The sequence below is a fragment of the Rhinopithecus bieti genome, unplaced genomic scaffold (genome assembly GCF_001698545.2).
Source record: "Rhinopithecus bieti isolate Rb0 unplaced genomic scaffold, ASM169854v2 scaffold_6907, whole genome shotgun sequence".
NCBI classification, from domain to species: domain Eukaryota; kingdom Metazoa; phylum Chordata; class Mammalia; order Primates; family Cercopithecidae; genus Rhinopithecus; species Rhinopithecus bieti.
The window spans coordinates 796,783-822,499 of record NW_016805647.1 but is presented as its reverse complement, the minus strand read 5'-3'; the positions used below and the strand labels follow the sequence as shown (position 1 = coordinate 822,499).

Below are 25,717 nucleotides of genomic sequence, written 5' to 3'. Positions count from 1 at the left end.
CTTCCATCACAAACATAAGGTGGTCTAACTTTGTGCCTCAGTTTCCCACCTGTAAAATAGGATAATAATAGTAGTCACTTCCTTGGACCATTGTAAGGACTAAAAGAGTTAAGAGTGGCATGTTTAGAACAGTAGCAAGTACAAAGTGACCCTAAAGAAGGATTAACTAGCAATGTTGGCGTGGCGACGACAGATAGCCTTGCTTTTGTCATGGAGAAGGGAAGTGTGGGCTGACCCGTTTGAGGTGGACTTAAAAGTTCCTAAAATCATGTTGGCCCATCGTACCTCGCTTGCCTTAAAGGATTTTTGAGACCATAAAGTATATATGCCGGGTGAATGCAAACTGGAGAGGGTGGTGCCCCAGACTGTCAATTACAGCAGCAATGGGGGCGGCAGATGCAATTGAGCTTTGCTCCTGAGCTGATTTACTGTCTGCAGTGGTTTTGCTCTGGAGAGCCTGGGCTCTGTTTTGGGAAATCCAGGAGGTGACTTTTCCTCAGGATCTTGAGAGATAAGTAGGAGCTGCTGGAAAGGCCAGCAAGGGAACCATACTATCTTAAGGTCCTGTACCTAACTAGTTACAGGATTCTCTATCCAATAGAGACAAAACCCATCCAGACCTGCCCTGCTTGACATCTGACACCCTCAGGATGCCTCCAAGACTTCACTGTGCTTTCTTGCTGAGCCTTGTCCTCTTTTCTTTTCTCTTTTTCTTTTCTTTTCTTTGTTTTATTTTATTTTTTGAGACAGAGACTTACTCTGTCACCCAGGCTGGAGTGAAGTGGCATGATCTCCACTCACTGCAACCTCCGCCTCTCAGGTTCAAGTGATTCTCCTGCCTCAGCCTTCCAAGTAGCTGGAATTACAAGCACCCACCACCATGCCCGGCTAACTTTTGTATTTTTCGTAAAGACAGGGATTCACCATGTTGGCCAGGCTGGTCTTGAACTCTTGACCTCAGGTGATCACCCACCTCAGCCTGCCAAAGTGCTGGGATTACAGGCGTGAGCCACCACACCGGCCCTCGTCCTCTTTTCTTATACCTCCTGAGTACCCCCACCCCTGCAGCTGCATCAAAGTAGGCATCCCCAACCCACTAGCCTGCATCACTACTTCCCTTCCCTCAGCCTGCAGCCCCTCCCCAGTGGGAACCAGCTTCAGGTGCCTCCCTGGGAAGTGTTTCTTGCCTCCCACAAGGCCCCTGCATCACCTCTTAGCAGTAACCCTGCTCCCTGATTTGGAAAAAGACATTTCAGCCTTTTTCCAAACCAATTCTGACCTCACCTGCAGCGGAATCACCTGCTCAGCTAAAAATGCAGATGCCCAGGTCAGACTGACAACATCAGAATCTCCAATCCTGTGGTCTGCAAATCTGCATTTAGATAGCAACTCAGGTAATCCTTTTGCTCAATGAGTTCAGAAAGTCACTGAACTGCTAAATTTCACTGTAGCATATCTTTTTGTTTGCATCTTTTTCCCTCCATTAGACAGGGGTTTCCTGGGGGCAGGGACAGGGATAGTGCCTTGCTGTCTGTTTCCCCAAGGCCTGGCGCAAGGCCAGTGCCCAGGCAGTTCTGAATGAACCATTCCTGGACATGACACGGTTCCCGTGCCCTCCCTCCTTCCAGCCCATGCCGGAAATAAACTTTTATGAAGGCTTTTGTGAGTAGTCTGTGATCTCTCTGGGAGGCCATGCATGTCTTTCTTAACCAAGAGAGGAACCTAGAGGAAGAGCAGCCCAGCCGTTGGTAACAAGGGACTGGGGGTGGCCCCAGGACAGGGTCCTGGATGAAGAAGGGTCTGGTGGCACTGGAGGGGCTGGGGGAGAGTGTCCTGGTTCTTAATCAACAGGAAGGGCCTCTGCCTCCAGGATCACTTTTCAGCCCAGCTGCTTGGACATAACCCGAGCTGGGGTTGGGGTTGGAGGGAGGGGCGGTGACAGACAGACAGGCTGATGGGGAGGCCAGCACTGGGACAGACGACCAGCCCAGCATGCCTGCCCGCCCAACTCCTGCACACCCCCACTGCCCCGGGAAGGTGCATCCAGGGAGAAGGCTCAGCTGGTGAGCTCAGAACACCCTTCTACTCCCCTCCCCCATCCTGCCCTCCCCTTCTTCTGCTCTCTCCAAGCTCAGGGACATTCAATCCTTCCTTTGATGGACAGCCAAGAAAAGACTTCTTCCACATCCTAAATTTGTTAGCACCAGCTAATCGTCTTAACCTTCCTCCCTCCTGTGCTCCCAATAGGCGCCTCCTTAAAGACACAGGGTGCTTTCTGATTCTCAGAGGGGAGCACCAGGAGGGACCAAATCCCCACGGGGCAGAGGAAGTTTCCCTGGAGCTCCCTCCTCTGCCGTGGCTGCTGGTGAGCCCGGGTGCGCAGGCACATGGGGCCGGAACAGTGATGGCAGCTGCAGCTGAAACTGAGGCTTGGCAGCTTAGAACCCCCTGATTCAAGTGGGGGTGCTTCCCAGCGGGAGCCACTGCCCTCATTAGGGGCTCACCCCAGGGTGCTGCTAGAAAAACTGAAGTTAGCCAAATCCCAGGTAAAGCCCAGCAGACGGACACTCTTTCTTGACGCTCACCTGCTTCTTCATCTTCTCTGTTGTGTCTCTCTTTAGCCTCTTCCTTCTCTTCCTCCTCATTATAGCTTCCATCTACTTTACAGGGTGCCAGACGGCATGCTTAGGGCCTGACCCCAGCTCCTTCAGAACCCTAACAGCTAGAAATTCTTATACTCATTTTGCTGATGAGAAAATTGAGGCTCAGAGAAGCGAAATGATGTGTCTGTGTATATAAGGTAATCCCATATGAGTCAGGGCTGGGGTGTGGACCACCGTCCAAACTGTTGCTGTTGACTACCATGCCATTCTGTCTCCAAATCACACATTTCTGAACTGCTCACACATGCACGCACATTAGATAAACGTGACCTACTGCGATCTATTAAATTAGGTCACCCCGTAAACATCTCTTACAGGACCAGGCACATAGTAGGCCCTCAGCACGAGTACCCCTTCCTCCCTCCCATCCCCTCATCTCTTTCCCCATTCTGTCTCTCTCCTCCTGCTTTTTCTCCTTGCCTCCAGGCTTATGACACAGGTGAGAAGAGCCAGGACAGAAGGGAATGTGGCTGTGGCCTACAGACCTTGTCCTGGCCCTAAGCCTCCCAATAAATAACGAGGTCTGTATATAAGCCTCCGGCTCTGCAGCATCTCAGCTTGGGAGGAATGGCGTTTGCTGGCGGAGGGATTAGGAGTCCTAGGAGGAAGGGACAAGGGCCTCCCTCCGAAGCAGCAGGGGAGAGGCTCTGATTCACTCTCTTTCTCCTTTCCATCTGTGGCCTCACAGAAACAGCAAAGAAACCTAAAGAAAACTTAACTTTGCCGTCAAGGTCCTCAGTGGGTGTGGGGCTGGTCTGGGAGGGAGGAGTTCCCCTTCCTCCAAAGGGCTGGCCCCTGACCTGAAGGCATAAGACCCTTATGAGACCCAGCATGCTCGGAACACAGGCAGGAAACTGCACTTCTTGCCCCCTGGCCCACCTCCTTCCTCTTCCCAGCTTGTCTGGGTCCCTAGAATGGGGGTTGTCTGGCCAGATAGAGTCTCCAGTCATTTGCTCAAGACCTCTGAGTCACGGAGGTGAAGAAGCCTCTGGGACCAGCTGAGGCTGAGGGGCTCTGGGGGAGGGGTCAGGACAATTGCAGAGGCTGCCGGGAAGATGGATCAGATGGCCACATCTGATCTGAGTGTCACAAAGCAGCCCAGCTGAGGTTGCTGGCGAAGTGTGAGCAAGCTGTCGGCCTGAGCTGAATTAAAATCATCCTATACCCGCAGGGTGGCTTAGTAATAAGAAGCAAAGCTGCCATTTCCCAAGCACTTATTAAGTGCAAGACCCTTACATATGTGTATATGTTTCCAACAACCTTGCAAGCTGGTACTATTAGTTCCACTTTATAAAGAGCCAGAGGCTCAGAGAAATTAAAAGAAACTTACCTGGGGCTCTGGAGCTATTAAGAGTTGCTGGGATCTGAACCTAGGTCTGTTTGGCTCCAAAGCTCATCCCCGAGGATACCCCTAAGAAAACCTCCGATACAGAGGATCACTCAGTGTGTAAGAAAAACACTACTGAGTGAGAGCAAGAGCAGCCAACAGGTGTGGACCCACGCACCATCCTCTCACCTGTCGCCTGAGTCACCTGCCTTCCCCATGCTACACTTCTGCTGTGTCTTTCTGGAGGCAAAGGGACAAGGATGTTTCTTGGACCAGAAAGGGATGCCCTCCCCTTATGAAAACAAATGGAAGCATTCCCCACAGAAGAGCCAGCTGGTACCAAGGGGGTCACTTAAGGAAAAGTGAGGGCCTAAGAGTCCCCTCCACAACTCACCTTCTCCTTGTGGCTCAGGTGCTACCTAGCATGGATATTTGCATAGCCAAGGGCTGCAGCCTGCAGCCTGCCTTTGCTTCTGTGGTGCTGTTCCCATGGGATTTCCTGCCGCTGCCTCTGTACTCAGACACCCAGGGTGCCTTGATATCCCCCTGCTCCACCTGACCCATGTGGGCAATTCATCTCCACCTCCCCTCCTCCCCTCTGGCTCAGACAGGCTGGAATTCTCTTAACAATTTTACCAAACCCAAAGAGAAGTGTTTAAACCATTTTTTAAAATGTCTTAGAATTTTCAAAGGTTCTGACATCACAGTGCTTTCAGAGAACAGGTTTCTGACCCTAAACCGGTAGAAGGTCACTTCCAGGTCTCAACTCCATTATTCCGTCCCATCAGGGACAGAAGCGGCTGCCTTCGCCTTCAATCCCTTTCCTGCTTCCTCCAGGAGGGTCCTGGGGCTGTCATAGAGGCCCAGCTGCCTAGCCTGGTGCAGGGGACAGGGAGTGGGGGTGGGGGGCGCTTTGGCAGCAGTGCCCCCTGATCATTTCCCACTGCCCCATCATGGAGGCCCATGGTCCACAGTCGCCAACCGGCTCGGCAGCCTCTCTGCTCTGTCTTTGGAGAGAGTGGTCATATGATGGCCGCACAATGGCACGTTTTATTTTATTTACTTTTAAGAAAAGAGAGGATATTTTTTCCTTCTTTCTCACATCTCCTTTTGATCTTAGCCCTGGCCCCAATTCTGTGGGACTCCCTGACCCTCGCAACATGTGGGGCCAACTGTGTGTAGCCTACTGTTGTGTTCGGGGGCTAGAGACAAGGATGGCAGCTCCTGCTGTCTTGCCAGGCTGCCTCGACCTGTCCCAGGGTAGACCTCTGCTGCGATTCCCTTAGTGACTCCTTTACAGGTGTTTTTTCTCATCTGCAGAAGTCACAATGTCCCTGGCCTTTTTCTAGGCCTCCCCACCCGGTGTGGGCTGCCCAGGTGATTCCAACTTCCCTGAACCCAGTGCCTTCTGGGATGGGGCTGAAACGGGGCCCCATGGCCAGCTCCCGAGTAAGGTCAGAGGTCAGGAGAGTAGGACGAGTTGGTCATCCTGGGCTCCTCTTAATGATTTATTAGCCACTGTTCCCATTAGGAGCTGTTAGCACATCAAAGCAGGATTTGCAGATCCTGGATGCATAGTGACTGTGACAGACATTAGCTGGTGGCTGCCCTGGAGCCATAAAACTCCCACTGGGTGAGCTGGAGGTGGAGGGAGGCGCTGATCACTTTGGTTCTCGGCTACAGGAAAGGCAGATCCAAATGTCCACGGCTGAGATCTAAATGTCCACGTTTCTAAAATGAATTTGTATATTAACTCATGAAATCACTGAGTTTGGAACTCTAGGTAAGTTTAGACTGTGTGACACAGTACAATACAGGGCAAAAGGCAGATTCTGGAATCCATGAGATCTGGGTTCAAATCCCAGCTCTGGCATCAAGAAATTGCAGGAAGTTGGGTTCTCTCAAAGCCTCGGCCCTGTCTCTAGTGGCATGAGGATAACAATCCTCTTAAGAGACATCAGGAGAGGACCTGGAGCCACATGTTAAACTGCCTGGCATGAGGTGACACTCGAGAAACAGGGTTTCTTACCCCATGGCGCATGTCTAATGCAGGGGCCTTCCAACGGCCTCTGCATCTGAAGGAAGCCACCTACTGAGAGGTCTCTGCCAGCCTGCTCAGGTACTGCTCTTCTTAGTGCTATCTTTTACCAATGGGCAAACGGTGGGCTGTTCTCCTTGTGATGCTGAGGGGGGAGCTGAGGCAGACCAGGTTCCCTGGGAAGCTGACTGTCAGCTAGCAGACTCTACATACACACCATTGAAAGGGGAGGGGAAGAGAGAGAAGTGAAAGGCAGCAGACCTGGGCAATGGAAGACAATGAGCTGTGCCAAGTCTCAGTGATGGCCTCAGCCCACCCAGGTAACTCTGGAACTGGGATGGCCCCTCAGAGTTGCCCCAAGGGGGCCAGGCCATGAAGGGGGTTCTTGGACAAGGTGGCTCTTTAGCCAAGGCACTCCTGCAGAGGACTGACGCCCGAGAGCTATCTGCAGGCAGCACCCTAGCACATAAAGGGACAAGTCCTTCATTCCCTAAACGGGAATCTGGATGGCACGGCACAGCAGGCACTGCAGGGACCTTTCTACAGGGACCAGCACATGGGCCAGGGATCCTGAGAGCAGGGCTCCATCTCCGCCTTCACTAAGGGGAGCCATGCACCCCTCAGGAGAATCAAGGTCCTGGGAGTTTCTGTAGCATTCCTGCATATGCTTCACAACTGTAGGTTTGAGAAAATGGGAGTGTTGGGCTCAATGAATACATCTGTTCAGCTTTGGCTCTGATTTCTGAAGACTTCTCAGGTTCAGAGAAGTGGGAGAATCAGGGACATCAGGAAGGGAGCTCCCCCTCCACCCCTGAACCAAAATAATTTTGCCAAAGTCTGGACACCCCAAAGGTTTCCCAGTGCTGTTGGGAAAAATGCCAAACTCCTCCCTGCCCTGGCCTTCAAGATCCCTTGAGGTCTGGCCCCTGCCTGCCTTTCCTGCTTCATTTCATGTCCATTTCTTTTCTTCTCCTGAAACTCCAGGGCGGAGCTGTTTAATAGAGTGTTCTGCGAGGATGAAATATTTTCTACCTGCGCTGTCTAATACAGTAGCCGCAGCTACGTGTGGCTACTCAGCACTTGAAATGTGGTTAGTGAGGCTCAGGAACTGAACTGAATTTTTTATTTTATTTTAATTTTATTGTGGTTTTGTTTTTGTTTTTGTTTTGAGACAGAATCTCACTCTGTTGTCCAGTCTGGAGTACAGCAGTGCAATCTCAGCTCACTGCAACCTCCGCCTCCCTGGTTCAAGCGATTCTCCTGTCTCAGCCTCCCAGGTAGATGGGATTACAGGCTTGCACCACCATCCCCACCTAATTTTTGTATTTTTAGTAGAGGTGGGGTTTTGCCACATTGACCAGGCTGGTCTTGAACTTCTGACCTCAAGTGATCCACCCACCTGGGCCTCCCAAAGTGCTGGGATTATAGGTGTGAACCACCATTCCTGGCCTACTTCAATTTTATTTTAAGGGCCACAGGTGGCTGGCAGGTACTGTAATAGACATCACAGGTCCAACCGCAGAGGATTTTTTTCGGTTTCCCACCCCAGGGCCTTTGCACTTGCCGTGCTGGTGTGCAGTGACCATCCCTTGGACTCTCTCATGCCACCTCCTCATTATCTAGGTTTCGACTCCAACACCACCTCCTCAGGAAGGCCTTCTTCAGTCAACCAGGCTAAAGCATTTTCCCAAATTCCAGCCCCCTCCACTCTATAGCAGTCATCAGTGTGTACATTTTCCCATTTATTTATTTCTGTTTATTGTCTATTACCTACAGCTAGAAATGATAATAATATATAAGCCAATATTTGTATGGCGCTTATTATGTGTCAGGTACTGGTTTATCGCTTCACATATATTATCTCCTTTAACTCTTCTGTGAGACAGGAGAGTTGCTGCTTTGTCCCCATTTTGCAGATGGGGACACTAAAGCTCAGAGGTGGGCTTGCCCAAGGCCACCTGCTAGAAGATGTCTTTTCTACCTCTGTAGTCCCAGCACCAACATGGAGCAGTGCCAGACATATCGAGCAACGGCTCTCAGTACGTGGCCCTTGACTGCCGGTCTGGCTAAGACTCAGCAGAGTGGGGTGGCTGGGCTGGTGTGGACCCAGGAAACCCTCTGATCTTGGGCGTGGGCATCATCCTTGCAGCCCCATGGAACCCCTGGTTGGGATGGTAGGCTGGGGGCAAGGACAAGGGTGGTGCCGTGTGTGGCCTGCAAGTCACTTGTCCCATTTTGGGAGACCCCACTGGGCTGGGAGGGGAGAGGAATGGACCTCGCTGGGCAAAACTGGCAAACCCTGCTCCTAGGCAGTGAATGCTGCTAGTGGCCAAGGTGGACTCGGCCCATTGCTGGGGCTGGGGCTGCGGCTTTCCCGGTGCCTTGACAGAAAGGGACTAGAGCTGTGGAGACCACCCAGACTTTTCGTCTACAGAGAGTTCTGACATCCGCCCGGCCTCCCCAGCAGAGCCCTTGCCTGGGGCTGTCCAGCTGCAGGGGGGCGTGGAGGGAGTTCTGTGCAGCCCAGCAGTAGGGAGATATCTTCCTAGCGATCAGCATCTGATAACACAGTCTGGTCTCCCCAGGGTGCCCCTGCCTCCTCTAAAAAGCATCTTCTCTTAATTAAAAAGTCAGACAGGGCCTTGTGTCTGGAAGGGACATTCCATGAGGAGGGGAAGCCACCAGAGAGGTCTCACCCTCCTCTTGGTCCTGCTGTTTCCATTTCCTATGGATACTGCACCCCCCATGTCCCATCCCCCAGCCGGCACCCTAGGCTTCTAGGTGTGAGAGAGCTTTGCACAAGGAGCCTGAAACACAACTGCCATTTCCAATGAGGCCCCTTATCTGCTGGCTGACCCAAACTCAGCTTCTTAACTTTCTAGCCTCCAATTCCTCCTTCCTGTGAGGGAACACATGTGCCCCTCTATGATTGCCATAGGATCTAGGGAAGTACGATGCTCTCAACTTTCAAGACTTTATACATGTGAGGTCAATGCCAGTATAAAAAACCATAACGATGTTTATACAAAAGTTTCATATAGGCTCACTCCCTTACGCTCAGAAAACAATTTATCAAAGGAAAACTGCTAGATGCACAAAGATATTCACTGCAGCATAGAATATAAAAAACACAGAAACTTCATGATCTAGTAAGCAACTCAAAGGTAAATTATGGTATATGATCTTTAAACGCAGCCATGTTAAAGATGTTATTTCCAAGGCTGCCCTGATGCAGGAACGTGTCTGCCTTGTCATGGTAAATGAAGGAAGCAGCAGACCGTATTCCGTGCACACCGATTTCTGCTCTGAGAACACAGGTATGCGTGTGGATGAGGATCAGAGGGGGGAAGAGAAAATGGAAACAGTTGTGTGAGAGTGGAGGTGGGGGATTAGGGATGATGGCTTTTCTTTCACAAAATGTCCTTTAATGTTCTTACAGAGCCGTTTGAACAATAAATATATGTCAGAAAAACAAACCAAAAAAATTTTTAAAGCAAAGCCAAATGTAAAATCCAAAATGTTTCCACTCTTCTCAGCTCAGATGGATCCAGTTCCTGGACTTCTCGGCCTCCCGAGCACCCCACATCCCCGGCAGGTACACAGGAGGCCATGCAGCTCACTGTGTGGCCCGGGCCTCAGTCTTCAGCCTACAGAGTCTGGTGTGTGAGACATCAGAACTTGGCTTCATCCTTTCGTTTTCCCTTTGCCCCTTCTTGTGCCACATGCTTAAGGCCCTTTCTGTTCAAAAGACAGTGGTTTCAGCTGGGTGCTGTGACTCGCGCTTGTAATCCCAACACTCTGGGAAGTTGAGCCTGGTAGATCGCTAGAGTTCAGGAGTTCAAGACCAGCCTAGGCAACATGGCGAAACCCCATCTCTACAAAAAATTTTAAAACAGTAAATTAGCCGGGCATGGCGGTGTGCGCCAGCAGTCCCAGCTACTCGGGAGGCTGAGGTGGGAGGGTCGCTTGAGCCTGGGAGGTTGAGGCTGCAGGGAAACGAGATCATGCCACTGCCCTCCAGTCTTTTGAAACCCTGTCTCAAAAAAAAAAAAAAAAAAAAAGTCACCAGACTCTGGTTAGAGGTTCTACATCCTCAGTTATGAAAATTCTTTCATTTGCAGTTGTACTGAGACCTGCTGAGGATACCAACTACGTTTCCTCACAGGGACCACCTGTGATTGGTTGTGGTTGCCAAGAAGTACAAGAAACAGTGCTGAAATAGATCAGTTATGTCCACCATGGGCCCTAGATAAAGGAATGGTATACGTCCCGTGGTATTTGCCATACCAGAATAGACAAGTACTCAACGCAGGGCTCAGACTTCTGGGCTTTCATCTCAACCCTGCCAGTGCTTTCCTGGAGAACCTTGGGTACTATACAGCTTTGTCATGTGTGTAAGGAAAAGCAGAGGCTCCCCGTTCTCCAGGCCGTGTGCTGGTCTGGAAAGAGGATGGACTTTGCAGTCTCATAGACCCAGGCAAGAATCGCAGCTCCACCGTTTACTCGCGATTTGACCTTGGGCAATCTGTGTAACCGATGGAGCCTGGGTGTTTACCATGATAGGCTGAGTTATAAAGATTAGAAATAGTAAATAGACACAGTGCCCAGTCTACTGCTGGCACACAGTAGGTGTTAGGATAGCTGTTATCCTGGCCACTTGTGACATTCAGAGGGGTTGGTGGTGCCGTTCAGCCAGGTGGCATGAAGCAGGCCATGGGGCTGCCAGGCTGCCACCCATGAGGCTGTGTGTTTCTTTATTTCTTCCTGGCCCACAGTCACACATGCACGCCTTCACCATGTCCTCCCGGACTAATGACACAGCTGGCTGAGACAGAATTCATTGAGAGACAGGGACAAAAATGATGTTTCACTTGATTGTGCTATTGTAAGTTAAACACTCCATATTATAATGAACTTATAACATTTGCTAATTCCTAATTGCTGTGTATGTTTTTAATTGTGTGCAATTTAAAGTAAGATTTAAGAAAAATAGATATCCAGGGATGATTAAGTACCTTACTAATTGTTCATTATGCCCTGTCCCTGCTTCACGGAGTCCTGCTTTACCTCCGGGCCTGAGGAAAGCAGCCTCCAAACTCACCTGGCATCCTGGGGCGGGGGACTTGTGTGGGGCTTGTCTTCAGTTCTGGGCCCCATGCCCAGTAGAAGGAGGGAGGCAAGAGGGAGGGATGCAAGCACACTTGAAGGTGGTGTACCCAAACAATTCCACTCTTGGTCAAACTAACTCTCACGTACTAGTTTAATGCCCCAACACTGTTATGACATTGCTCCTTCACAGATCTGTAATCAGATGATAGCCAGTGGGCCCACCCATCTGTTCATTTAATTACTCATTCATGCATTCAGCAAGGATTGACTGAGCCCACCCTCTGGGCCAGAAGTTCTGGGCTGTGGAATTGGAGCAATTCAGGCCTGGAAGGTCCCCAGAGATTGTGTATTGCAAATTAGCAGCTTGAGGACAAAATGCAGCTCTTTCACAGGTTTTGTTTGGCCTGCAGAGTGGTTTTTAAATGTTCTTAAATTAGTATCAGCATTTAGAAATAAGATTTTGCAGAAAATATCTGATTCTCAGCTTTTCTTGAATAGTTTCAAGATCTGCCAATAGTAGGTCTGCAACCTCAACTGGCAATACTTGGTTGCAGCTGAGGGGTATCCAATCCATTTTAGGCACACAGGCAAGCCCTTAGCACTTTGCCAGTCTCCACCATGTCCTATCGCACGACACCTGGCCTACTTCATTCATTTATGTGACCTGCCTGGCTCCTTGTAGGCATTGGAGTTTGTGGCACCTAATCTCCCTCAACTCTTCTTAGAGTAGTGACTAAAAAATTAAGGACTGTGCCCATCATAAATCTTACAGTCTAACAACAGACAAGGTAGAAAAACATGGACATGGAACTTGGAACTGAGATCTACACATAGAAATGAGAATAATTCACTGAATATTTTGATGTCATGGGGTTGTGGTAAATCAAAGCCAGCTGAGTGAAGAAGAGGATGTTGAGCCATGATGTGCATACTGCAACCTCTGCTGGAGAACTGTCGATGCCTTTTGGATGTGGAAAAGGGAGCAAGGCTTGCACAAACACTGATTTCCTGGGAAGGGCCTGAGGTGAGAGGCTGGGGGTGGAGCAGGAAGTCCCTCCCCTTGAGAAGATATCTCTAGGTCCTGTGGGAGGATCTCACTGTTTCTGGGAGACTCAGTCAAGGGTGACAAGTTCAAGTATGGAGACTCCAGATGGTTATCAAAATAGAGTTGAGGGGTCAGAGCCAGCAGAGTGCAATGGGCAAGGCCCGCCCCGATTGATTTCCACCTCGCCCACACAAGGGCTGACTTGAGAGAGAACCTTTCCACCTTCCCTGGGCCCACCGTCCCTATCTGTGTGTGGCAGCCCAGCCCCTCTGCCCTGTGCTGGAGGCCTGGCCAGGAGACTGTTCAGCCTGAGAACAATGCCTGCCCTTGGCCTGAATCTGTAAAATTGGGACTGCAGTCTCTACCAGCAAGACCTACCCCTAAGGTTTCCTCACTCAGGACTTAATGATTCTGACCCCAACCTGGAAGCAACAGGGGCCCAAGGAAGTAAGAAAATGTGCAATTTGTCCCAACAGTTCAAAGCTGGTGGTTTAAATCTGTACTATTTCACTCAAATGGTCACCCAGCCCCGTCCAGCCTGCTCTGCTTTGCTCAGCACACCCTGAGCCCTGCCTGTGTTCTTTGCGGGTTCCAGGATTTTAAGGGCTCATCTGAGAGGCAGGGCAACAGGGTGATTAAAGGCCTGGTAGGAACCGGGTCACACAGCAGGAGGTGAGCGGCGGACAAGCAAGCGAAGCTTCCTCTGAATTGACAGCTGCTCCCACATTGTTCACATTATGACCTGAGCTCTGCTCCCGGTTGGATCAGCGGAGGCGTTAGATCCTCACAGGAGTGAGAACACTATTGTGAACTGTGTATATGAGGGATCTAGGTTGCGCACTCCTTATGGGCCAAGGTGGAACAGTTTCATCCTGAACCCATCCCTCCCACCCCAAAAAATTGTCTTCTAGGAAACCAGTCCCTGGTGCCAAAAAGGTTAGGGACTGCTGCCCTAGAGTCAGCCTGCCCCTCACCAGCTTGGGATGCAAGGCAGGAGGTGCTGCCTCTTTCTGTCTCAGCCTCCTGATGTTCACCTTAAAAGGCTTATAAGCATTACATATGGTAATACCTGTGAAGCATTAAGATTGACGCCTGGTTGACTGGGCGCAGTGGCTCACACCTATAATCCCAGCACTTTGGGAGGCCAAGGTAGATAGATCATGAGGTCAGGAGTTCCAGACCCGCCTGGCCAATATGGTGAAAGTCTGTCTCTACTAAAAATACAAAATATAGCCAGGCATGGTGGTGCATGCCTGTAGTCCCAGCTACTCAAGAGGCTGAGACAGAAGAATTGCTTGAACCCGGGAGGCAGAGGTTGCAGTGAGCCGAGATCGTGCCACTGCACTCCAGCCCGTCTCTACTAAAAATACAAAATATAGCCAGGCATGGTGGTACATGCCTGTAGTCCCAGCTACTCAAGAGGCTGAGACAGAAGAATTGCTTGAACCTGGGAGGCAAAGTTTGCAGTGAGCCGAGATCGTGCCGCTGCACTCCAGCCTGGGCGACAAAGCAAGACTCTGTCTCAAAAAAAAAAAAAATTGGTGCCTGGCACATGAGAAGAGCTCTTATTAGCCATTCTTCTGGTTAGAACACAGAGGGCAGTATCATATGCTTCCGGGATTGGATGCCATTATTTCTGACTTCATAACCATAACAATTGTCATAGTTATATTTATTAAGTGCTTACTCTAAGCCAGGGACGGTGCTAAATATCTTACTTGTATTCTTTCATTTACCACCCAAATCCAGTGAGGTAGATACTCTTATTACCCCCATTTTACAGAGGATACTGGGCTCAGAGAGGTTAAGCAGCTTTCCCAAGGTAACACAGCTAGTAAGTAGTAAAGTAGAAATTCGAACCTATGGCTGTTTGGCTGCAAAACCTATGTTCTTGTCCAGGATTCTGGGGCAGTTCCCCATTCCTTCTAAGTAAAAGGAAGAACAGTGAAACTATGAGACTGTGTGCATGTGTCTGGTTGAAGTTCCTCCTAAGATGGGCAGTGTCTGGATGGGGTTCGTGATCAGTCCTCAATGGGGGACTCTGGGAGCCAACTTCAGGCAAGAGACGAGCATGGTCTGAACTTAGCCCAGGAATGAGGCCACATGGTCCTCAAAGGAACTTGAAAGGACTCATTGCAGGTTTTCCTTCTCCGCAGTCTAACCATCTCCCCCCCACCACTAAGTCTTGTTGACTCTTAATTTGCTTTTGCAGCTGAAGCAATAAATGTAAAGGTTAAGAAAGAAAACTTTAGGGTGTAGCTGATTCCAAATGCGGCTCTGCCAATTTACTAGCTGTGTGACCTTGGACAAATTACTTAACTTCTCTGTGCAGCCATAAGAGCCCCATCTGCAAAACGGCGCATAATAGTACTGAACCTGCCTCTCAGGGCAGTGAGATGATGCATGTCTTTGGGGCTAAGGGCATGCCTGGATTTCAGTTATATGACTATAGGCCAGAACTTTGACCTCTCTGTGGCTCAGTTTCCTCCTCTGTTAGGTGTGGACAATAGCACACCTTGTATAGTTACCTTATAGGGCTACTGGGAAGAGGAAATTATATGATGTGTAAGGAGTGTGGCGCTGGTTAGAGGTTAGCATGATGCCAAACCAAAATGGGTTATTAATATTAGGTTGATGCAAAAGTAATTGCTGGTTTTGCCATTCCTTTTAATGGCAACATAATAAATGTAACTTTAAAATCAAAAAGCTCGTCCTTCAGAGATACAGGCCTGGTTGTCAAAGCAAGACCTATGAAGCCTGCAGCCCCCACCCCAGGCCTCTGAGAGGTGGCGTTCGGCATGAGTCTGACCTGAGCTGTGACCTTTCGCCAGCCCCTCCTCTCTGCTCCTCCGGCAGTCGCCTGGCAGGGCCCTGGCCAGCAAAGCCATGATATGACGTTTGAGCTTCCCCAGTCAGGTCCTTGCACAGGAACACTGGCGAGATCCGGTGTCAGGAAGAAGGTCCCGGGTCAGAGGTGTGATGCCCGGAGACTTGTCTTCCCTTCAGGGACCTGAGTGACACCTCAGTGGAAGAAAGCAGCCCTGACTTGGGACTCAAGGGCTGGGGCTGGCGGTTAAGGGTCTTGTCAGGACCACTTGCCCCTCCCAGTCCAGTCGCTGGTCACAAGGCCCAGAGCCACAGGCAGGGGAGCTGCCCAGAGGGCTGCAGCCAGAGGAGACTGGAGTTTGGGAATTCTGTGCGAGCTTCTAGACAGCACATTTCCTTTCTGCATCTCAGTCCCTTACTCAGAAAATGGGGCTGCTGACTCCTGCCCCAGCCTTTCAGGGCTGTTTTGTGACTCAAATGAGAAAAGGTACAACAAAGCCCTGAGAAGGAAGAAGGACTGACTGTCAGCCACAGAGTGCCCCCAGGCAGGAGCTTGCTTGGGAGTGGAGACCAACATGGGGCCAGCCTCACCCCAGAACCAGCTGCACTCCCGGCTCTAAGCTGGATGGAAGGCAGAGTCAGGGGGCCTGCACCTGGTGGGCAACTTGGGGGCTGCAGTCTCACTCTGGGGTGACTGGCCTCAGTCTGCAGGAAGCAGTAGGCGTGGTGACCAGCAGATGAGCCATGCTCCGGGGAAAAGCTGCCACAGTCCCCCAGGATGACGTGTCAGGGGACTCAGATGGGGCGGTCTCCTGAGCTAGAAAAGAAGCCCCCAAGGTCAGGGACAACAGGTGACCTTTACAGCCTCCTGCACAGCAGCCATGCATAGCTGGTGTTGAGCAGGTGTTGAGAGCGGGCAGGAGGGAGACACAGCTCCAGTGTGCCAGGACACAATCTTCTTTACCCCTTCATACTGCACTGAGCCATGCTTCCAAGAGCCTGCCTTCTGCTGAAGAATGAGAAAAATAATTCTGGGGAACTCAGCCACTTCCTGCTCAACCCTTAGCCTTTCAGGTTCTCATCAGCTGTTGAGACACCATTCCCCTCTCCCTTTTATTCACCCAGAATTGCAGCTGGGTGGGGGAGGGGACCAGCTCAGGAGGGGCACGGGGGTGGCCTGGCGCCATCTTCTGTCTGGGTTGTCCTTCCTCTTGCCAGGGGCTGGGCATCACCCTCCATCCTCCTGGGCAGAACCCTGCAGCCAGGTCCCCCATGCCCTCCTTGCCTGTGGCCTTCTGTGGCCATTTTCCTGAGCCCCAGGACTGCTAGCCCCCATTCCAAGGGATGTGGGACTCTGGCATCAAGGGAGCTGCAGGGGTGGTAAGGGGACCTCCTGTCCCTCTGCCTGCTCAAACCATCTCTCACCAGAGCCATCTCCATGAGGGCTCCTGGCCCCAGGCATGTACCCTCAGCCATTGCTAGCTAGACTGGGGAACAGCTTCCCTGGAAACACAGGACTGCATCAGGAAGGAGAGGAGGCCGGAGGGACTTTTAAGGTTCTATTGGGAGGAGAAAGGGAGAATGGATGCAGAGGAGGTAACCAAGAAAGTCTGCTACCCAGGCACACCCTCCTGTGTCCACAGAGAGGAGTCGTCCCAGGTGTTGGGCATCTGAGCCTCCCCGGTCCCACCGGCCTTCAGGCACTTGCCAAACAATGCAAGGAGCAAGGACGTGAAGGGGGCACCTCCAGATTGAAAGCAGGGGTTAGCCAAGGAAAGAGTGTCCAGAAGACCCTGGAGCCAGACCAGAAGACCATGGAGCCGGACCAAGTGCCCCACCAGGTTGCCAGGCGTGAAGTCCACTTCCATGGAGTTTACAGGAAGGTGGCCACTCAGGTTGCCCTCAGGTGGCTCCAGGGGTGGCAGTGGCACAGCTAGTAGTGTGGGGTCCTCTGAGGACCTCCTGGGGCCAGGGCATGAACTAAGCTGGAGGGGATCTTACTGGCTTCTGTCTCTTCCTTGCTCGTACCTTCCAGTCTCTCTGCCAACCTTAGCAGCTGAACAGGGATGGGAGGGCTGCAATCAATGCTAGTCCCCACGCCTGGTATGAGATGTGTCTGGAGAGTCCAGGACACCCAGCCTCTCCACCTCTGTCTCTGCCACTCCCCAAGGCTAGACCCAGTCCTGCCTGGTTAGTTAAAAAGGGTCCTCCTGCTTCATCTGCTTCCTGAGTCTCACCTCCAGATGGCTCTAGTTTCCAGGATGACTAATAGGTTCCATATCATGTGCCAATTTCTGCTGATTGATAGTGGCTGTGTTGCAAAGAATTGTGAAACCTTGTCTAGGCTCATTAAGGAGCTGTGATTGATTATCAATGTCAGCCATGAGTGCCGGAAGAGAGACTGTAGGTGTGTGTGATTTAAACTGCTGCCTACTTCTCCCAGAACCTGTTACACCCCATCAACCTGAGCTGGAAAGGTCTGGGAGTGTCTTGTGGCTGAGAGACGTCATTACAGGACAGATGTGAGCTGTGGCGTGCTGGCAAACATTTAATAAGTGGCTCTCGGGGTAAGGTGGGGCTGCTGTGTAGCTTTTGCCAATTTCTGTAGTGTGAATACTCCCACCACGGCCAATTTCCAGTGCCAGTGTGAAGTCACTGGGCGCCAAGTTAGGAAGAGATGCATACAGTTGGCTTTTGCAAGACTGCACAAACTGGCTCTGTCTGAATAGTCAGATGCTTTTCCTAAGAAATGTAAAGCTTCTCAAAGCTTTGCTAATGGTGGACTCTTCTGGGAAAAGCACTAGACCAGGATTCAGGATCATTTACCAGCCATGAATAATAGGCAAGTTACATCCTTCTCAGAGCCTCAGTTTTCTCATCTATAAAATGGGAGTTGGGTTGTGGTGACCTGTGATATAAGGAAGTGCTTTATCAGTCACAAAGCATGATTTGTCAGCCGTGCTCCCGGAACATCAAATAAACTCAGATGGTCTACCCTAGAAATCTGCCTCAGGCCTCCCTAGAAAGTCAGGGTTTGTGCCGTGGGGCTGTACGAGACAGGGTTTGGGTGTTCTCTTTGAGGTTAACCCCAGAAGACAGAGGCTGCCTTAAAGGTCACCAGTGTCCCTTCACAGGCCATCATGCCTGCCCCTGACAAATTGCTTTTTATGGTTTTTAAAGCTACTCGTGTTTCCCTTCTTCACTGCTCTTTCAGGCAGAGGCTGTTCCATTTATTTCTCCATGTGCCTCCTTCAAGCTTCAGGGGCCCGTGGCCCTGGGAGGCAGGCAGACCTGGGGCCAAGTACCAGCCCAGTAGTGCATGTGTTCTGCAGCCTTGAACACACCATAAACTCTCTGGGCCTCCGCTTTTTCATCTGTAGAGTGGGAACAATAACCATCGATACTTCACTGGGTTGTTGGGCAGACCGAGTGAAATAAGGGTGTTAGGATAGTGTCAGGCACAGAGTACACGCTCAATAGATGAATAACAGACAAATTACTATTTGTCCCGATGAGGTCTTGGGTGGAGGTGGAACAGGCCAAACTGTAGAAGAATGGGATCCCAAGAGTTGGCAAACCACAGGTCGGTGAGGGCTGGGCCATGGGTGAGGGTGTGCGTTGTGGGGCCTGAGGCACAGGGAGAGCCCCAAGGCAGGTCTGGTGCCATTAGTCCAGCATGGGGTTTCTCATCCTCAGCACTATTCACATGTGGGACTAGATGAGTCTTTGTGGCAGGAGGCTCTGTGCACTGTCTTTTTAGCAACATCCCTGGCCAGTACCTACTACAGACCAGTAGAAGCTTCCCAGTTGTGAAATCAAAATGTCTCCAGACATTGTCAACTATCCCCTGGGGAGCCAAATCCCCCCCGAGCTGTGAACCCCTGATCCAGCAGGCAGAGTGTAACCAATATCATTAGTCACCCAAGGTCTGAGAGGAACCCATGATGCAGAGCACCTGTCCTGGCAGAGATGGGTGGGTCGGGCATGTGGCAGAGCTGGTGGCAGGTGGTCGGCTGCAGGCACCAGGAGGCATAGGTGGGGGCTAGGACCCCAGCTTCTGGGAGCCCAGCAGTCAAGCAGGGTCAGAAGATGGCTCAGATGACACTGAACTTGGGAGCACCCTGCCACTCTTGATGCCCCCTGTCCAGGACCAGGACTGGATCCAGAGACTGGGTGGGACTAAGTCCAGGGTCGAGGGGAAGGGGACTTACCTGCCCACGTTAGAAGGGGCTGAGGGCCCCTTCCACCCCTGAGAACTTCATGACCTCCAACCAGGAGAACACAGGCTTTGCAGGAAGAGAGACCAGGTTTAAATCCAGACCCTACTATATGGAAATAAAAGCTAAACAATAAAATTAGGCCAGGCGTGGTGACTCATGCATATAATCCCAGCACTCTGGGAGCCTGAGGCAGGCATATAGCTTGAGCTCAGGAGTTTGAGACCAGCCTGGGCAACATAGTGAAACTCCGTCCTTACAAAAAAATACAGAAATTAGCCAGGTGCGGTGTGTGGTCTCAGCTAGTCAGGAGGCTGAGGTGGGAAGATTGCCTGAGCCCAGGGAGGTTGAGGCTGCAGTGAGCCATGACTGCACCACTGTACTCCAGCGTGGGCAATGGAGTGAGATCCTATCTCAAAAAATAATAATAATTAAATTAAATTAAATTTTTAAAACTTTAAGAATCAGATGCCATCATCTAAGAACAAAGTGACCACCTTAGGCAGGTTGCTTAACCTCTAAGCCTCAGGTTCCAAGTCCATGGAAGGGGTGACAATGCCAACCTCACAAGGTTGTCGTAAAGACCAAGTGCGGGGTTATAGTCCCCATGCTTAGCACTGTGTCTATGTCTGCCACATAATGAGCACTCAGGACATGTTGATTGAATGAATGAAGGAATGAAAAAGTGAATCTTCCTATAGCAAACCTTTCTCGCTTAAACCCTCATGTTTGTTTTAGTTCTCATCTCTGGAATTTCTCCAGCTTTCTAACATAGGAAACTGTTGACTTCTCAGCAGGAGGAAATGAGTTACTCATCTCTGTTTCATCAGAGCTTTGCATCAGGCCTGGTAGATAATAAGTGCTTAAAAAATGAAGTTTTCCTTCCTCAGAGGACAATGAGTATACTTTATTCATCTTTAGACAGCCATAGCCCAGCACAGTGACTCACACACAGTAGGCATTGTTAAGTGTTTGTTGAATGAACGAACATAAAAAAAGCGGCTGGAAAAAAAGGCACGACCCAGAATGCTACCCCAGAATTCTTCATGGGGTCCATCCCTGTGTGTCCATTTTGGGGGAGCATGGCCGCCTTGCTCAGAGGAGGTGGGTCAAACCCCGGGGGAGAACGGTAGTGGCCTTAGCAGGAAGCTGAGGCGATGGGTGGCAGACATCAGCAGGGAGGTCTCAGGCAGAATGTCCCCACTTTGGATGGCTGCTGTGCGGGCCTCCCTGACAGCCCTGCTTGCAGGCTGCTCAGCCCACCTGAGGGGGCAGGGACAATCTTCATAGTTCTCCCTGCTGCAAGAAATAGGTGTCCTCCTGAGGAAGCAGCAGGTGCATGGGTGGAGTCCAGGTGTCTTCCTCCTCTCTCAAGATGTGGTAGTATGGGCCATAGCTCAGCAGGATCAGCATGAGATATGGTGTGCTCTGTTAGGAAGACCCCAGGATGGGGAGTCAGGAGACTGAACGTCCCACCGTCATTACCCGCCCACAACGTGGCCCTGGATGGTCACAAATCTCCCTGGGCCTCTCTTTCTCCATCTGTACTGCGGGGATTTGGTAATGCCTTGGAGTGACTCCATCCTTTGGTGCCCAGCCAGGGTAATGGGCACAGCCAAGTGGCCCACATGGGAGAGCAACTAGTGACACCCAGGCACTGCTATATTTTGCAAAGCCATCAGCTCCATAGCATCTTAAAGCTGCCAGGCATTGAACACAGCATCAGGGGAAGCATCTGCTTGGAAACCCGGGGCTGTCCCAGTGCAGGCCTGTTTGATGAAGGTTGGCAGGGGCAGGATGGCAGTTGGGTTTTCCAAGGCACCTGAAGATTTTCCAGGGGGACACATGAAGACCATCCTTAACACGGGAAAAAATGGTTTGTGAGAGAGAAAGCCTTAAATTATAGCACCCGTATATCTCTTCCCCTTCCTATGGCACAGCATTAGCTCACAAAGAGGATTTTCCTGTTTCTGAAGTTCCTGTAAGGGATAGGTATGGGGAGTGGCAGCCTGGCTAAGCTTGGCAGAGCCAAATTCCCTTGCATAGGACAAAGGTGCCTGTGAAAGACAGAAGAGAGGGTTGAGTCTGGAGAAGGGGGCTGGAGGCTGACCATGACAGGCATCCCAGGGGGAGGCCTGGAGAGGACTTTGTCTGCAGGCAATAGGGGGGTCGGGGGTAGGTTGCTTTCTGAGTGACGGACAGAGAGAGAGGCACTGTAGAGAAGGTTCTGGAGCTCTACCATTTACTAGCTGCATGGGCCTGGGGAGTCACTCAACCTTCCCGTGCCTCAGTTTCTTCATCTGTAAGGTGGGAATGATAGAACCTACTGCATAATGGAAAACCCCTTGAATTGTGCCTGGCACCTGATAAGGACCATAGAGGACTATGCAGTGACGATGGTGGTGGCAGTGGTGGTGATGTAAAAACCCTCAAAATCTTCAGTAGAATTTATATCTCCCAGGGGCAGACCCAGCAAACTGCTCCTCCTGCCATCCGGCTGAGTGTCGAGTCTTGTCCCAGCTACCTGGCTGCATCTGGTGACAGCTATGCAGCTGAGACTGCTAAAAACAGGCAGGGCTGCCCTCAGAGCTCCAGCCTGTGTCACTGGGGGCCTCACCAGAGCCTGCCACAGTGGGAGCCAGGGCCCCATCGGGCCTGGCAGGCGCAAGGCATCTGCCCTCCATGTGGCTGAAGCATCCCCAAATTGCCACAGGCTGAATTTTGTCACCAGCCTGCTTCTCATGCAGAGGACATCTCCCCCAGCCAGGAGGAACAGATTTCCCAGCTGAGCTGGTCCCTCTGGCTGGCTGGGCTCAGGGGATATTTTCAGATTCTGGGTGACATTCCTCTGCCACTCAGCCTAATGGCTCCCAGATGCTCCCCCTGCCCCGTGCTCCCTCCCGCTTGTTCTGGGCCCTGCATGCAAGGCCCGGGCCTGGAGCTTGCTCACCCAGGCTCTACACCTCTTGACTTTTTCTGTTGCTTTTAATCTAAAACATTTTGTCCCGCTTAACATGATGGCTTGACAGAGGCCAGCATGAAAGAGGCTGTTTCTTCCTGGATGGTGACCAGGGCAGAGAAGCGGACAGATGAAGGAGGAAAGAAGGAAGCCGGCTCTGGGAACGGGAGGAGCACGGGGAAACATAGGAGCCTTTATTGGCCGAGCATAAAAGAAGCAACAGGAGTCGCAGCTGAGTTAACGTGGCCAGGGCACTAGGGGCCGAGCAGACACACCAGGCCCAGCTGGGAATTGCCGGGAGGGCGGGGTTTCGTGGCTTATGTTCGCAGAAGTGCCTTTCCTTCCCTATCCTTCTGGGGCTGCTTTTCTAAACCTTCCCTCCTGCTCCCCACCCCTACTCCTTTTTTCTCCCTCTCGGAACACTTGAATTTGTCATTCTTGGCTGTTGCCAGTAATGAGATAGGGCTGCTGCTGCGGCCGTGGGAGGGAGGTGGAAAGTGGACACCAGAAAGAGAAAGGAACAGAGAGAGGCATGGAGGAGGTGGGGCCGGAGCCCGAGAGGGGACTTTGAGAAATAGGCTGTGGGTGGCAGACCCTGGAGGGGTGAAGTGCCTAACTCACTCTTAAACAGAAACCAGGATGGGCCGATGGGCCTCAGGCAGGGTGCACAGTGGCCATCCACGCCCACGCCTGCCTGCCTGCTGGCCCTCCCTGCCATGGCCCAGTGAGGACACCGGCATGCTAACAATCCTCATCTCTGCAGGATCTGTTATTTCCACCTTTCTCAGTGTGCCCACTGTCCCGTGTTCTGCAAAGCAGCCTGGTACACAAGTTCAGGCAGGTCACGGAAAGCCCATCTTGTGGGGTGGGAAGCTGAGGCAGAAGGGCCACCAGCAGGTCGCCAGCAGGGCTGAGCCTGGGGCCCAGACCTCTGGATTTCTCATCCAGTTATGAAAATATGGAGATGAAATAAAGGGGGAAGAGATTATATTGGTGAAAATGGGCCAGGAAAAGACAAACTTCGAAGACCAGATGGAAACCCCTCCGCTGAAGAATCCCCGGACGCTGCTTCCAAGGCAGCCTCCCCACCGCCCCCTACAGCAATGACACTGACCCAGGCATTTTCTCTCTCTCTTTCAGGACCTCCTGTAAGTACTCAAGCCGAGGGTCTCATGCATCTGAAAGGCCTGTGTCACTTGCCGGTAATGGAGTTCTGGGTGGGGACACTGCAAGCTGGGCCCCTGCTGTCTTGGGGAGGGCCTAAGGCAGGCTCCTGAGCGGTCCCTCCAGAAGGCTTCTTGTGGGGAGGAGGCTACCATTGTGCTTTTCACCCACCTCTGCACTCCTCCAGGGCAAGACAATGGCTGCCCCCAGGGCAAAGCAGGCCCCAAATTTCAATCTAGAAGAATGGCTTTCCCTCTAATTAGCTCAGTTCTTTTGTCCCCCAAAGAAGCTATTGGAGTCAAAAAAAAAAGCACCAGACATTAGAAAGAAGAAAAGAGATCATCTCTCCTCAGTTCTCCTTGAAAAGTCTCAGAAAACAGGTCATCGAGCTGGCTCCAAGCGTGGTCTGCTCCAGAGGACTCAGGTCCACACCCCTGAGTGGGCAGCTCTATTCTGGCCAAGTCACTTTGGGCAGGTGGTGGTGGTGGTGGTGGTGGCAGTGGTTATGTAAGAGAGAGCGGTGTCAGCCGGTCAGACTGGGAGACAGCACGTAAGTTATAGGCAGCACGCCGCACTCCTTCCTGGCCTTGCTAGGAAGCCCAGGGTGGGGCGGGGAGTGGAGCCACTTCCAGAGAACCTGAGAAGAGCCCAAGGAGACTGCCTCCCTGAAGTAATGGATCCAGAGAACAGGAGCACCAGTCTTTGATATCCCAACAAAAGACCAGAGGGCGCTAGGGGAGCTGGAGATAGGAGTTGAAAGGGCCCAGCCCTCACATCAGATCTTTCTCAAGGTTGCTGAAATCAACCCTATCATCATCCCTTCCTTGGAGAAGTCATTTCCATAGTTGTTTTCCTCTTAATGTGTACCTGTGGGAGCTGCCTGCTTAATTTTTAGTAAAGGCCATTACTGAAGACTCCATTTGCGCCCTGAAAGGCCCTTGCACCCATGCTGAGGATCCCATGCCCCCTGACACATCACAGTGAGGCAGGATCTATCATGTCATTGCTTGAAAGGAAGGATAATTTATTATGGCATGTTTGGTGTGTCAGATCTTAATTCCCTTCATCCATCTTCCAAAATAAACTCTGCCATAGAGAGCTTTCACCTGTTGGAAATGTGCTACTTTTCCCTGTCTTATTCCGAGGAAGCCACAAGAGCCCTCAACTGCTCCCACCCTGCCTTGGGGCCTCCTGCACACACCTCACCACCAGGGCCAGGATGCCAGGACAGCTCTGAGTCCCTGCCTGACTTGAGGGTCCTTCCCTCAATAGTAATGTTGCATTCTGAGAGCTGGTGCTGGCCCAACCCAGGGACTGTTTCCTGAAGGAGCCCATGAGGTGGAAGGGGTGAGTCTCCATTCAGTCTCTGCCCACAGAGTGAAGGAGAAAGGCCCAGGTAGCTTTCCCCACATTCTGAGCCCAGCGCAGAAGAGGAGCCCTGAACCTTTGCCCAGTGCTGGCTGAAACCACAAGGCAAGAGGAGGAGGAAATGGGAAGCTGACCAGGACAGGAATAATCTCCTCAGCCCTGTTATCTCTGCTTCCTGCAAAAGAAGAACGCTGGTGGCCAGAGAGAAGGGCTCTGAGATGCCTGTCTGCTGCCCTCTGGGTGTATCCTGGGGGCTGGCTCTGTCCTCCAACAGGAAGATCCAGGTTCCTGTGGGCACAAGGTCAGCCAGTGCCTGAGAACACAACCATGCAGGATGGATTAAAGCTGCAGCAGGAACCATTTAGGTGGAAGCAAATTGGCAGCCACCACTGCCCCACCCATCATGCCCTTGGCAGACACTGCTAATCAATTAGGAAGCTTTTTAACATAACCCATTCGTCCCTTACTCCCAATCCATTGGTGTCAGTGCTCAAGCTGACATCTATTGGCCATCCCTGGATTCGATTTAAGGGATAATTACTTAATACTGAGAACTGTGAGACTGAAAACAGATGACCAAGGGAAGTAGGGATGTATCTTTCTCTGAAGGAATACAGGGAAATATTTGCCAGCAGCTGCCAGGCCTTGCTGAATATGATCCTTGCTGAAATAGTAGCTAACACTTATTGTGTGTTAGACACTGTTATGTTTTTATGGAGGCAGTGTAACATAGTGATTATGAGCATGGGCTCTGGGGCCGGACCAACTGCAGTCAAATCCTGGCACTGCCACTTTTTGCTTTGTGACCTTAGCAAGTTACTTAACCTCTCTCTGCCTCAGTCCCCTCATCTGTAAAATTAGAACAGTAATGATATCTGCTTCATATGGGTATTGGAAGGAATATGTGTGTGTGTACTATATATATATACACACACACATATATATATACTATATATACACACACACATATATATACTATATATATATATATATATATATAT

At 51.2% G+C, this 25,717-nt stretch overlaps 1 protein-coding gene across 16 annotated transcripts in view; it reads left to right on the top strand.

Moving 5' to 3' along the window:
- The window catches only part of COL13A1 (collagen type XIII alpha 1 chain), a 159,950-nt gene that overhangs the window by 43,046 nt on the left and 91,187 nt on the right, over positions 1–25,717 (top strand). For 15 of the 16 annotated variants that reach the window (XM_017873169.1, XM_017873176.1, XM_017873168.1 and 12 more), the window contains exon 3: positions 23,325–23,332. In XM_017873169.1, coding sequence (XP_017728658.1) covers positions 23,325–23,332 — 8 coding nt within the window. Of the gene's footprint in view, positions 1–1,719; positions 1,749–23,324; positions 23,333–25,717 lie in introns of those variants that run through there. The other variant, XM_017873182.1, reaches the window with a different exon arrangement.